General features: G+C 44.4%; 1 protein-coding gene across 3 annotated transcripts in view; it reads right to left on the minus strand.

Moving 5' to 3' along the window:
* Window positions 1-1,486: 1,486 nt before the first annotated feature.
* septin7a (septin 7a) overlaps window positions 1,487-14,892 on the minus strand; it is a 29,462-nt gene continuing 16,056 nt past the window's right edge. For 2 of the 3 annotated variants that reach the window (XM_028963367.1, XM_028963366.1), the window contains exons 5-15: window positions 11,705-11,805; window positions 11,490-11,624; window positions 10,278-10,395; window positions 9,842-9,934; window positions 9,462-9,558; window positions 6,815-6,866; window positions 6,601-6,726; window positions 5,236-5,256; window positions 4,264-4,399; window positions 2,959-3,104; window positions 1,487-2,158 (exon numbers count right to left, since the gene is read on the minus strand). In XM_028963367.1, coding sequence (XP_028819200.1) covers window positions 2,122-2,158; window positions 2,959-3,104; window positions 4,264-4,399; window positions 5,236-5,256; window positions 6,601-6,726; window positions 6,815-6,866; window positions 9,462-9,558; window positions 9,842-9,934; window positions 10,278-10,395; window positions 11,490-11,624; window positions 11,705-11,805 — 1,062 coding nt within the window. In that variant the 3' untranslated portion in view covers window positions 1,487-2,121. The remainder of the gene's footprint in view (window positions 2,159-2,958; window positions 3,105-4,263; window positions 4,400-5,235; window positions 5,257-6,600; window positions 6,727-6,814; window positions 6,867-9,461; window positions 9,559-9,841; window positions 9,935-10,277; window positions 10,396-11,489; window positions 11,625-11,704; window positions 11,806-14,892) is intronic. The other variant, XM_028963368.1, reaches the window with a different exon arrangement.

Below are 14,892 nucleotides of genomic sequence, written 5' to 3' on the forward strand. Positions count from 1 at the left end.
GGATTGTCAAACTGAAGACCTGCAATTCTGGAACGTCAAAGATGATTTTTGTAGGATGAACATTCATGCCGTTGCTGTGGCAACAAGCTCTCAGACAATGATGCCAGTGTGGTACTGGAGAAGGGCTCCAAACAGTAATTTTAAGCGCCTCCTACATCTACATTTCCTTAAATTCTCATGCAATAATATACATAAAAAGATGGTTCTGCACTAGCAAAGGTAGAATACTTCATATTTCATCACCTGAAAGAGAATGGTGGTGGAATTTCAAATGGCAAGTCAATATTTTGCCAGGGGCCAGGAAAAAAAACCCAAAACCTTCCTTTCTGATTGGGCCAGAGATAAGGCAGACAGACACGGCGGCCAAATCCGACTGGAAGCCACATCACCGGCAGAGGAACATGTTTGGCCCCGTCTGCCGGGGGTCCGAAGGGCAGCTCCAGCATCAGAGTCGAGCCAAAACAAACAAAAGAAGAAAAAATGTACATAGAGAGAGGGACCAAACCAACTGCCCTCGTAAAAAAAGGTTCCCTTCCCACAAACCACTGGGGTCTCTTTCATATTTATGGCATTAATTGCATCTATGTATAGATGCAAATAAATTGCATATAGGGTTTTGACTTATATGGAAATATTTATTGATATAATTATATTGACTTTCAGCAAAATTTAAAACTATTTGTTCTCAATGTATACATTTCATTCCAAAGTTTTCTTTTCTTAAGTGTAATTTACATTCTGTAGCATTTACCAGACACCCTGATCCAGAGCATCTTACAATCAGTAGTTACAGGGACAGTCCCCCTGGAGACAGCAGTAAGCGGGGTTCGAACCTGGGACTTTGTGGTCTTCTGGTTCATAGATGGGCTCTCACTGTACTATATAATCAAATCGCTCTGGATAAGGGCGTCTGATAAAGGCTGTAAATGTAAACTCATAATTAGGGCAGTGTAATAATTAATTGAAAAGAACATTTTATAAGTACATTTTTGAATTAGTAAATTAATAAGGCACTAAATCCAAGACCAGAGCACACAAAACTGCTTGGCTTCATGAGGATGTGTGTAAATAAGGGTTGTGTGTCACCGTCAGTAATAAAAATGTCAAATGAGATGGTTTAGAAGTTTAAAATCTGCACATTTGCTGCCCCCTAATGCCCACCCGGAACATTACAGAACCTCACCATGCCCCGTCTGCTGCCTGAATTCTAATAAATAATCCACCACACATATAGTCACAAGTTTATTATGTCTTTGTACAATAAAACAAAAGGAAATAAAGGACATACAATAATAATAAAAAAACAGATGCAATAACATGGCTGATAGCTAAAATGTGGTATGAGGGAAGCTTTGGTGAGAAGCTCTCACACAGTCACACACACACACTCTCACTCACTCACTCACTCACTCACTCCCTTGGGATAGTTTAGCTGGTGTGGTCTGCACAGACCAACCACCACCTCATACAAGTGGGGGGAAAAAAAAAAAAAAAAAAAAAAAAAAAAAAAGACCATCAGTACTAAAGAGGACCAGTATATGGCGGGCGGGATAACATAAACAGGAAGAGAATATATGGGGGGAAAAAATGTTACATGAGCATTATACCATGGCTAGAGCATTTAAATTACAGGAAATGTGAGAGCATTGGGAGGGGGGCAACTTGCAATAAAAAAAAAAAAACACGTATAAAACAAAACGCCTGAGGTGTGACTCGGCCTTCAGGTTTTTTTTTTTTACAAATTTACTCACGTCTGCCGCTGTGCACCGAGGGAGCGAGAGTGCCAGTCTGGGGGAAATTTTAGACTCGATTACACAGAAGTGGTTAAGACAGGGGACAGGCCGCGGGGTCGAACCGTTAAAAAACAAAAAACAAAAAAGAAATTCAATCAATAAAAAAAGAACAAAAAGTCTGCTGATGAGGGCTGAAATCGTTACGTGGCCGGGCCGCTTGTTTGCTCTAGAGCAGCCGGTACTCGTGGTTGAACCTCCGGCTCTGGGCCCGTCGGACTTCAGCACGTGCAGACAGGATCAGGCCAAACGGAGAGGAAGGGAATTTGGTCTACAGACAAACAGTCCAGCGTGGCGACTGGTACACCGACACGCCATGGCCCCAACGCTCTTAAAAGATCTTCTTCTTCTTGTTCTTTTCCAAGGTCCTATTGGAGAGAAAGGAGGAAAATAAGGGAAAAAAAACAAAAAAACTAAAAGTAAAATCACCACATATCCCCTAAAGAAGTTGAACATATCTAAGCATTTCTCTAAAACAGGAAATTTATCCGATCTGGCCTGGTGCAGACAAGTAACATTTCAGGGCCCCCAGAACGATTATTGTCTAAAACAGGTTCTTTGAAAACGCTGAGTGACACTCAGGGTTCGGTGTCTTGCTCAGGGACACAATGGTAGTAAGTGGGAATTGCAGCTGGGTCTTCTGGTTCAAAGGAGAGAGAGTTACCCACTAGGCTACTACCGCCGTACCACCCTACATGCAACAACTGCGAATAACACGTTCGTGGCCGCACTGCAGCAACTACAAGAAATCCTCTCTACGTTGCACATTTCCGATGAAAAGACGAGGCTGGAGAACAACGGCGTGTTTAACTCCAAACCAGGAGAGCAGGGATTTACAGCGCCACTTACAGGTGTGGAGGGGGTTTAAAACAGCGATCAGGCCATTTCCCCCTGCGTCTCCCCGTGGACGACAACATTTCAAATAACACGCAAGTATTTTTAGAAACCGAAAAGCATTCTTGTGTGGATGGGACTTCAATCACATACAGGTACAAAAAAAAAAAGAAATAAGTTTGAAATATTAAATTATATTTCTATAATTTTTATAACGGACAAGATTTAAAAGGTAAATAGAGTTGCATTTATGGCATGTTTAATTTTTATATTTTGTCCCCCATGACTGCAGTTAACTGGCCACAATACGACTGGCATACCATTTACATCGTACCTGGAAGCGTCGAGTTTCTGCTGCTCCAGGATGCGCTGCTGCGCCTCCCAGTTGGCCTTCTCCTCCTCGAACTGACGCCGCTTCTCCTCCAGCTCCTTGTGCTGGGCCTCCAGGTTCTTCTTCATCTGCTCATGGCGTCGCTGCAGCTGCAACGGCAGAGGTCACAGGTCACAGTCAGCAGAGGAGACTCACAAAGCAAACACCAGCTACTTCACTACTGCCACCTTCTATGTCTTTATCAGCGCTGGCACGTCCCCTGTGGACCAGCTCCAATGAGCCAGAGAACAAGACTCACATGGGCCCACAGATGACCTTTTAGGATCATTACCCACACAAGAACTTGGCCAATAGGAATTTAAACTTTAAAAAAAAGGAGCGGGCGGAGTGCACAGAGAGACAGAGATGCATTCATTTCATTTGTGATTGTGGGACAGAATTTACAAGCAGGCGGTTGTTTTTAAAATCCTAATAATGCTAAATTAGCATTCAATACATTCCTATGGGAATTGCACCATGTTCTGAGCCAAAATGAACGAGATGCCTGAAAAGTGGGAAAAAGGATGGCGAGTCCAAAACAACAGTGTCTCCCAGAGGCAAGATCCAAATTTTGGCGCAATTCGGTCAAAGCGTCTGAGAGTACAGGGGTCTTTTGAAAGTGCTACCAATGCTAAAATTAACATTCAATGCATTGCTATTGGGATTTGACCCTGTTTGAGCATTAATAGTTCGGCCACGCCCACTCCAATCACTTAGAAAAGCAATAGCACACCTCACACAATAGAGTACTCATTTTTTGATATAGATTGCCAATTGTTTTTAAATAAAGTTTTTCCTCCTCGTTGACAACTTTTTTTTCTTATCAGTGTGCGTGATCTGGCCATATGTCAAAACACCAGTCTTGGCACGTTCTCCGAGTCAATATGAACGAATGTATGTCTGGCCGCAAAGTCCAAAAAATAATAATAACTGTAAACCATGTTCCGTAAACCTTTTTTGGGACCCATAGATCCTACCGATATTCCCAAGCCATATTTCAAACTGTGCGGAACAGAAAGCCCCATCACTTGACATGAACATCGGGTATGTGTGCTCAAGCGCAAATCCCAAAAACCATGTATTTTTCCAACTTTTTGACCTAATCACACATACATCACACTGGGCGGAGAGGCCTCCCCTCCTTTGTTGCTAGCTTCAACATCCCATCATGCTCTTCTCCAGACAAGTAGTAGTAGATTTGTTTATTTTATTTATTTATTCAAATCTAGGTAGATGCTAATGAACACATGCCGTTCAGACAAGCATTACCTCAGCCTCAGAGTCCTTGAGCTTCTGGATCTTCTCCTTGACCTTCATCTCAAACACCTGCTCCATCTCGTTCTCCATCTTCTTCATCTTGGCCACATGCTCCCGCCGCTCCTCCTCCATCTGGGCCAGTGGGCTCCTGAGCACAAACACGCTCTGCGTCAGTTGCGTTGTACCCACCCCGAGGAGCTCACCCAGCAACCAGGGAAGACCATTTAGAGCTGCATTCCGAAAAACAGGTAAAAAAGCCCTGATCTGGGAACCTTAAGGTCTGACCTCAAAAAGGCTTCAAGAAGACCCTTTGAAAAGGAACATAAACGCATAAATGTGCTTATTAGCAGTGGTTTAGTCTGCGTTTTAGTGAATTACAGGAATTAGAATCTAGAACATCAGTAGCCCAGTGATGGAAACACCAGTCTGGCTGATACAGTGATATGAAGGCCCCAGATCAGCACAATAACTCCAGAGACCACGTATGAAGTGGTCCGTACACAATGGGGTCTGGTCGCTGGGTAGAGGAGAGCAGCTTTAAATGGAAGCACAGGGATCCCACCCGCACATACACCTGTGGAAAGAAGACAGGCGCAGGAGGAGGAGGAGCAGGAGGAGGACACCTCGGCAGGGAAGACTCCGGAACGGTCAGTGTTAGTTTTGAAGGGCCGAGGCTGGGTTAGAAGAATGGCAGCAAGCGGCCTAGCAAACTAGCCTATCGACCGGATGCAGTCGTCTGATTGGATGAACGTAACTCTGGAGACAAATGATTAGCACACCAAATCACACTGAAGGGAGCTCTTAGCTGGAGAAGGTTGTGGCAAACCTTGGGAAGGACAGCATTCACATTCGATTTCAATCGATTTCACAGAAGCAGACGGGTTTGTCAAAAGGGCAGAAACAGGAAGAGGAACCAGAAAAGGGGCAGATTTGTGGAACGTCGCCTAAAGCTTGGCTCTGGAGAACTTGAAAATAGACACTTACATGCCTTCAACCGTGTCAGTTCTAAAAAGGAAAACAGAAACATTTCAACGTGCGCAGCATGCGGACACTTCATATTATTAACCGTGCATTAGTGATGGCGTTTAATCAGGGGGTCGGCAACTCACTTTACCCATGGTTCTGCAACTATTTCAATAAACTGTTCGGAATTTTAAGGAATAATTGACTAATTACTGTAAACCACATGATTACTTCATAGCTATTATTAAAATAAAGGCAAAAATGACAAAATGTTAAATATTTTTAAAAGAAATATGCTCACATGTATGCATTGCATACAAGTCACGATTAATCCTGATATGTTTTTTAAATTGATTGACCGGACTAAATTTTTTGTTGTTGGTAGAATCCAGCAATGTCTTGATATATTCTAGAGAGTTTCTATTGAGATGAAGTGCACCTGACCATTACGTTAAACTGCATTATATGGATGGAACGGAAGTGATTTAGAAAATAAAAAAAATATATTATGTATGAGGCACATATGAAGTGCAGTAGTAATATAACATTTTGATTCCAATTAGTTTATTAATTGCTTGCCCCTCCACCCCCTAATCCAAAATTAAGCTAGATGACAGTTTGCAACAATCATTTCTAGTTGCCTACACTGTCCAGTAGGTGTAGCAGAGGCTGTGACCTTCACTTTTCTAATAGTTTTAATGTGATTACCCAATTTGTTGCATGAATTTAATATATTAGAACTAGTTCAGAATTGGGGTGAAATTGGCTGGTTTTGGCCCATGAGCTCCTAATTACCGACCCCCACACATTTCACAGTGTGAACTGCAGACACTCATCGTGTTTTGAGCATCACTGCAGTCTCAGCGCAGACTCTCGGTAAGCTGCTTGGTAAGTTGACGTGAGGAGCTGGCAGCAGTGTGTGTGTGTGTGTGTGTGTGTGTGTGTGTGTGTGTGTGTGCGTGAGCGCACAGTGACAGGACTGTGTGAGTGTTAGAAAGTTCTCAGTAGAGCGGTATTAGAAACGCTGGATTTCCTCAGTGAGGGTCAGGGGTCTTGGCCTTTCAACTCAAATGATTTCTTCACACGCACTACCAACGTCTTGCTGAGAGACAACAGTGTATTAATCAGAGCAGCACTTTCCCATCGTGGTCCTGGAGGAGCATTTGCCAGAAAGTTTCCATAGCAACAAACACAGCATAGAACCGGTCATTCACATTATTTGGCCGGTAAGAAATACCAGGATTGGGGGATTACAGCCTTATTCTCACATACACTGCACTTGTTTATTCCCCCACGCACACCTATATAAATATACACACACACACACACACTTATATACATACATACATACATACATACACACACTTAAACATTTTGTTTACTCACTTGGTGAGCTGGCCTTTGCTCTTGTTGTTGTCCATGCCATTGTAGGTGACGGCCGCCAGCTTCCTGCTGCGGTAGTTTTCATAGTGAACGTTGTTGGTCACGTCCTTTAGATCCTGCATGTGGGTTCTGCCAAGAGGGTGCAGTGAAGTTTAAAATGCACATGTACGTGTAGCAGCAGACAGACTGACGGTAGACAGAGGCGTGACCCCCCTACCTGATGAGCATGTTGCGCAGGATTGTGAAGTCACAGTGTTCGCTGTTCTCCACTGCAGACAAAAAGGGTAAATTAAGACCGGGTGCTACAAAAGGACACTTTCCTTACCGGCACACCTGAGACAGGGGACATCCAGAAAAGATGCATCTAAAATCTGGAGCTGCTGATTTCTTAACAATTATAGGAGCACAATAAATCAAGTACTGAAGTTTCACAGAGGATAATGATTAAATTCATGTGTCACGATGAAGAGCTGCCTCACTTAAAAAGAGACCACTAACCTATAGGTTATGATGAATATAAAATTGATTAAGGGTTTTCAGTGTTGTTTCCCTTTACCTTCATCACTGCATTTCACACTACTGTAATCATACGATACACTCTGGTTTACTACATATCCTCATGTGTGTTATTTCATAGTTCTGAGTCTTGGGTTTGGTACTACAATGTAAAAAAAGAAAAAGAAACAGAAAGAGAAGATGTGCCAGTAGTTGCATCTATGTGTAGTACCAGGCACTGCCACAGGATGGCAGCACCCTGCCACGTCAAGCAATACCTTCCCTCCCTTTTTTCTTTTTTTACTCTATGTTCTCACACCAACACCCACGGGGCCTCACTGCCAGCGTGATGGAAAGTGGAGAAAAATGCCATCCTCGCTCTGCTTCCCGCTCTTTTTGACATTTTCCTGCCCACGCTCCCCCTTCCAAAAGTCTCTGGCACCTGAACCCGGTTCTCACGGGCTCACAACATTAACTTAGATGCCCATGAGCAGACGTGTCTGCTCACCAGCACAGGCCGAGCACTTCAACACGACAGGGGCAGGAATTTTTACCGGCAGTGAGCCAAGAACGCCCAGGCCACACACTCGTGGCCATTTCCTGTCTTTAACAGCTGATTCTGGATCAGCTCCTTCAGCTTGACTGTAAAGAGCTGTTCCTCCACGGGCCTCAGACCACCGGACGTTGACGCTGATGAGTCCAGACCTAATGCTGGCCACCGCGGGGCTAATCTCGGGCGACTGGGTTAAGCGGCTGCTTTCAGAGTGTCGCACCACTGAACAAGGGGGGAGCCGCAGTGGGGAAGCTCGCAAGATGCCTAATTCAATTTGTTCAAAGCCACGGAGCATGGGAAGGGGACGTCCGGGTGGCCTGTTCACGTGGAGGAACCCCCAGATCACAACTACCTAAGCAGCAGGTCTCATGTGTTGCAGCTTCCTGTCCCTCGCCGTCAATGCTTTTCTAACCTGTGCAGAGCAAAAATCTCTTTCACAGCCCAGGGTAAAATATTCATGCAGGAAGAAATGACAAAAGAAACTGGCCTGGACTCCTTTAGGTCTTTATTCTTCTGGATAAAAAAAAATATATATATATATAAGGCATTCCTGGCCTGTGATGTCATGAGAAACCTCAGCCTGACGCTACTGGTAACGCTGGAACCCACTGGAACGACCCGTGGAGGAAGATAAAGGACGGGGCAGCCGACTGCAATGCATCAAAGTGGCGGAGCCACATACCAAACAGCACGCCACAGTTTATCACAGGAATTCAAGCAAATATTTAGCTTGCTAATGATGTTGGCCATCAAACTCTCAGGGGAAGGATGGGAAAAATATAATCCATTAAACCAAGACGCTTTCGCAATCACACCCTGAATGCTAGCTGTGTTCATATAAAACAGGATAATTATAATAACTGATGCTTGGTACTTCAACGTAATGCACGCTAGCTTGGTTAGGTGGAAGTAGCTAGCCTGCATTATGCACCAAACATTCAAGTACAAAACATTTATTGTATGCAGGTTGCCACATACAGTACAGGCCAAAAGTTTGGACACACCTTCTCAATGTGTTTTCTTTATTTTCATGACCATTTACGTTGGTAGATTCTCACCGAAGGCATCAAAACTATGAATGAACACATGTGGAGTTATGTACTTAACAAAAAGTGGAGATCTGGCCTCCACAGTCACCGGACCTGAACCCAATCGAGATGGTTTGGGGTGAGCTGGACCGCAGAGTGAAGGCAAAGGGGCCAACAAGTGCTAAACACCTCTGGGAACTCCTTCAAGACTGTTGGAGAACCATTTCAGGTGACGACCTCTTGAAGCTCATCGAGAGAATACCAAGAGTGTTCAAGTACATAACTCCACATGTGTTCATTCATAGTTTTGAAATGGTCATGAAAATGAAGAAAACACATCAAGGTGTGTCCAAACTTTTGGCCTGTACTGTATGTGTGGGGCAGTAATTCCTGTATAAATGAAGGACATTTAACAAAGTTTTGATGAGTCATATCTGAGTAACCTGGACTAGTTAAAGTTTTAATATTGCTACATGAAAACTGTTCCTGTGCTACACTATATTTTTGCATCCAACACCAATCAACCAAAGAAACTAGCTAGCTAGGACAACGTCTAGCATCTACAATCAACTCAAGAGATTATTATGGGTAATAAAAAATTTTGTGGGTGAAGCCAAATTATAGACTCCCCGTGTTACTACAGGAAAGTACCACAGTAAAGTGATGACCTTTACCCGACTGGGGAACCAAACCTGTTCATTACAGAGCCGAGCCTGAGGCGAGCATTAAAGCTCACCCACATTCATGCTGCCAGACAATGCAGAGGTCTGCGACCTCTGACCTCTTACCTTCTGCCACGCCCCAGGGGTACTGCCTTCCTCTTGCACGTTTCCCGTTGACCTCAATGATAGTGTTGCTGCCGACAACCGCCAGAGGTAAACGATCCTGTGCAGGATAAGGGACAAGATTTTTTTTTTTTTTGTGTGTGGTGGGTTGACCTCATGCATCCCCACACACTCTGAAAGCGTCGGAGTTCGCACAACTCAATAACAAGTGGCATTCGGAAACTAGACCAACCAACCACACTATCGACAGTCACTGTGCGCCGATGTGTGAAAACGTGCCTACGAGTGGGTGAGTGCATGCATGCTGTTTGTGACCTCATGTGTATGACAGTAATCCTGTTATTGGTCCCCTGCTGACTGCAGAACAGGACTCTGGTTCAGACCTTGATCTTCTTCACCAGCTTATTTTCCTCCTCATCGTCTGTCTCTGGAAACTCGTAGATCTTGATTTTGTGCTCCTGAATCTCCCGCATTATCTGAGGAGAGACAAGAACATGAACACGAAGGTGAACGGATGTCTTCCTCAGCCTTTGTTGTCCTGACAGTGAAACATGAAACACACACATTCACACCCATCATCATTTTAAATGCAATCATTCCTCATAAATTTATGCGTTTAAATCTGGACCACAACAGTGCATGTCAACAGGAAATCAATCTGTCAATCAATACTCAGTAGTTGGCATCGCTGATTCTTACAGTCAAGTAGACATGCATGTATAAACAAGGCACCCTCAACAGGCGAACTTCTACTAACCTGCTTAAGCGGAAAATTCACTGATTCAAGAGATGTACACACACACACACACACACACACACCTGCTTCTTGAACTGTTGGCACTCTTCTGGAGTCAGTGTGTCTGCTTTGGCAATGAGAGGGATGATGTTGACTTTTTCGTGTAACCGTTTCATGAACTCGATATCCAGCGGCTTGAGTCTGTGGGGACGAAGGGAGAGCCAGAGAGAGAGTTGTCATTGGGGTAGAGTTTCATTGGCAGCACAGACACACACAGACACACACGTTTCACTTGGCTGACATCAGTCTACAGCATAGGATTTCATGGACGAACCTTGCAGTATTGTAAAAACGTGCATTTTGACAGGGGGAGGAGAAAAAACGTAGCCCACCACAACACCAGTGCTTCTGATGGGTAAACATTCTGCCCTGCAGTATTCAGAACATCCAAACACGGAGGCCAGTGCCTCATTACGCTCCGGCTGGCCGACGACCTTTTCTTCTTTCCCTTTGTTTCAACCCTTCTAAGGAGATGGGTTTCTAGCCAGCAATTGTAGGTTTTCTGATAGCGGTAGTGCTTTTAAAAAATGATCTGTTCAAAAGCTCAACACAACAAGACAGAGAGAGAGACGCCATAAAGAAACGAAGGGATGGATGATGTAATTGGGCGCTTGATGTCGGGCGAATGGTAGCATACGGTGCCACTCCTCTCCATAGCACGCAGACACCCCATGGAACCCGGTCTGTCAAACAGCCTTTTGTTTCATTAGCCACAGTGGAGGCCAGTGTCCGGGGCGGGGCGCCCGGGCACAGCTACACGCTGAACAGGGGCCAGTGCCGGAGACAGAGGGGCCAAACAGGGCCGAGACGAGAGGGGCACATTACGCAAATGTTTAGCCAGCTTCTCGCCGTCCTCTCCCGGATCTGGAGCACTCAATAAAATGTTGGAGGGGGGTGGGGGGCTGACACAAAGCCAGGGAGGCAGGACGCTGGTTAATAATGCTGACGTTACAATGTTGTTAATGGTGTCGGGTTCCCGGAACTCGGTTTAGGGTTTGCTGTATTTAAGGTCACTACTGTCAACAATCCAAGAGAGCAGAGCAGAAAAAAAAACAAAAAAACTGCTGTATATGAAATGAAACCCTAAATGTTTGTACTATGAATTACTTGTTTATATACTTGGCAGAGGTTACAGTGGCGTTAGGATACAGCAAAATGGGTGAAGCTGAAAGAATGCACTGAAACGTTCGGTAAAGCGAGCCGATTAGGTTTTTCAGAGGTCCTGTAGTACCCACCCGTGGCCAGAGGGGGCGATGAAGTAAAGGCAGCAGTGCACTCGGTTGTCAGGCATCTGGCGTCTGTTCACCCGAGACTCTGAGTTAAGGTAATCCTCGAACTTGCTGTCAATGTGATTGATGACTGGTTGCCAGCTAGAACACAAATATTACATCAAATTAAAAATAAGCAAAAGCATGATAAAACACGGTTTAATAAAACAAGGCTTCCCCACCAGTTGCTGTTGTCCACAGCATCTCCGAATCCAGGCGTGTCCACAATGGTGAGCAGCAACTGAACTCCGCCCTCTTTTACCAAAACCTTGGACTGCTCCACCTGAAGGGGACCGGAGAAATTTTGGTTGTATGAATACTCAGAGAAATAATCACGATTATCTCTATTTCACATAAATTGAATTCACAGCTATGTTAACATATAGAAATCACATTACATAACTGTTTTGAACTTCAGAAGCTACTTACTGCAGCTTTTCAGATAGCTAGGAAAGTAACATGTGTAAATAATATAATGGCATCTCTGTACACATCTATAGGTAGCGCGGCTCATTGGTTGGCGGCAAAATCCTTAACCTGTCTAGCTTTAACAGTTCATAAACCAGATGAAGTTAAAAGTTCAAAAAGGTGAGCATGTTGACGGTGCATTCCGCAAAGGCGACCAAAATTTCACTCACGCGCCGGTCTGATCACCCCACGGAATAAAATGAGACGCTGTATTTCAAACGCTTCATGGGAGTTGCCGTTTTAGGACCTATGCAAATAGCTACGTTTGAAATTCCTTTTTACGCACTTTTTTTTTTTTGACAAATAATGGCCCTACATGGGCCATTTTTTTGAGAAATGGCCCACGTACAATCTGTAATCAAACGTTTTTCTGCCAGCTCTGCAAATGGGTCAACTGCAGTCCTGGATATCTCCTTTAGCATCGTTCGGGTATCCAAAATACGCACAAACAGGAGACTTCAAGTGCTTCAACAAGAGTCGTCTCGCTGTTGGTTGTCTCTCGTCGTCCTTCTGCCATGATCCGTTGTGTGTGTTTCACTTTGTCCGTTCTCTTTGCTATACTTTGGTTCCAGATCATTTTTTTCCCTTGTCAGCGTACATGGCTGCAGCCGATTTGGCGAGCCATGAGAAAACGGGCTGGAAAGGAACGGGTGGACCTATGACCCAGTGGATAATGACAAGAGGAAGAGATGGAGCACACAGCAAGTTCGGAATTCTCCCACAGTCAAAACACAGCATGCATGGGTTTATAGTTGTGTGCGGACCTAGAGTAACTTATTTCATGCCTACTTCTAAAACTTGATAATTTTCATTGTAGTTCGCTGGGGAGCTCATGCTTATCGTACCATGGACCGTGTAGTCCCCTACTATTCTTGATTTAAAAAACAAAAATAGATTTAAAACCAAAAGCATCAATGCAACAGCAAATCAGCAAAGGTGTTTTGGAAGAACAGCGTCCAATCCCTCCAGTTGAGGATCAGTGACTATTCGTACGTATATATTTATTATAATGATCTAAATTTGTCCAGATGTAAAACCTAGACGTAAAAGAGCCCAAAACCACATTTGAGCTCACAACCTCAGCTAGGCTAAACTTGGCTCATCATAGTCCACTTAGGCCACACCACAAAATTGCTGAGTGTGTGTGTGTGTGTGTGTTTTAAAGCTCAATCCTTCCCACACAGCCCCTCTCGGCCAGCCATTCGTCTCCGCCCTGCAGATGCATTTGGTCCCCATACAGCAGCAGCAAAATAAAATGCAGGCCCTTCTAGACTCCGGGCTGTTGGTGGAACGGCCAGCACGAAGCTCTGCCCTAAATAGGCACTCGGGCTTCCTGTTTGAGGTTAGCCAACCTGGGCATGAGCCAAAACGTACGACTTGGTGAGGGCGTGTTATGTCTGGTTTAAGGTGAGACAGAGATTAGCCCCAAATCACGTAACTTTGGGTTTTCACAACAAGCACTGAAAGACGCAGTGTTGGGGATCCTAAGCCCAAAACCACAATGAAGAAGAGGCGAAAAAAAAAAAATTGAAACAGTAAATCAACGATAAGATCCTCAAAATCAAACCTGCGGTTAAAGATTGAAGGCGAAGCAGGCCTTTTCCTTTGCGGCCATGCATGACAACACATGCAGAACATTCCAACACCTGGCAGCGAGTCCCCCTGCGGTGGTTTTCTCAATGATGTTGCAGATATTCTTCTCCATAATGAGTTAAGCGCTTAGGCGTCCACTGTGATTCAGCTTTTCAAAATTTACCTTTAAACAGATCCACAGACCCATCAGGGAGGAGGCAGGGAGGCCGGCACTATGAGACCACAGTGCTGACTAGATGAGCTTGAAAGGATCAGACAAGGAAGGATAAAAAAAAAAAAAAAAAAAAAAAAAAAAAAGCAGAATTTCTCCATCCCTGTGTCTCCAGTGCCATGATTCAGTTGACATATCTCCATAAGCCTTCTGACCACAATGACCTCATGAAAAAGGAACACAAACTGCTGCCTGAGTTCTGACTGGCCCGGCCATGTCACGACATCTCTATCATACTATTTGATGGTGTTTTTTTTTTTTTGCCATCAAAAAGACAAAAAAATTTTTTAATAATTTTGTCAACATATTCTTCCCTACAAACTTGGAAAATGCACTATGGATTTGAAATCCAATTACTTCGCATCCGCTGGATCGAAAGGAAAGATGGGAGGCGAGAGGCACCCACAACCTTTCATCTCCCCCCTATCTCCCCTCAGCCTCTCTTCCACAAGGATAAACAAGCACAAGGGTTTCTGGGTCACGGCCTTCTCCTGTGCAGCCCAGAGCGCCCAGAGTCAGTTTATCTGGAGTCATCTGTACATCACACGACTCCACTCTCGGTGCCCAGTAAACGGAGTGGGGGGGCAGGGTAATCTGATTTAAACTTTTAATGAGCGCTTAGGACGTGTAATGTGCAGGTAAACCATGTTAAAGATTGAAGGGAAGGCCGTGAGCATGCAGGCGCTGAATGAAAACAGGTCTCCGGTGAGCTCTTACAGGATTAAGGGAGATTTCACGGTGCTGACAGAAGCCACCGATCAGAGAGCGGAATTGGGAAGAAGGATCCTTCAACAGCCCCAACGGGTGCTAAACAGCCTTCAGGTGACTTATGCAATAACCGCTACACTGCTCAGATGTGCAGCATGCCATACAAATGTAAATGTAATCATTTTTAGGGCCATGTGTACATTTTATTATTGGATAACGTCACAAAATGAGTATACATTATTAATAACTAAAAACAAAGAATTGTATTGCACATGTGTAACGTGACAATTCATGCCAATCATGTCTTGACAGCATAAACACACTTTGACCAGATAAGTAAAACCTAGGACAATCACTCTAGTGGTGCTTCCTTATATGGCAGGGAATACA

Source organism: Denticeps clupeoides, chromosome 20 (assembly GCF_900700375.1).
Source record: "Denticeps clupeoides chromosome 20, fDenClu1.1, whole genome shotgun sequence".
Lineage (NCBI taxonomy): Eukaryota > Metazoa > Chordata > Actinopteri > Clupeiformes > Denticipitidae > Denticeps > Denticeps clupeoides.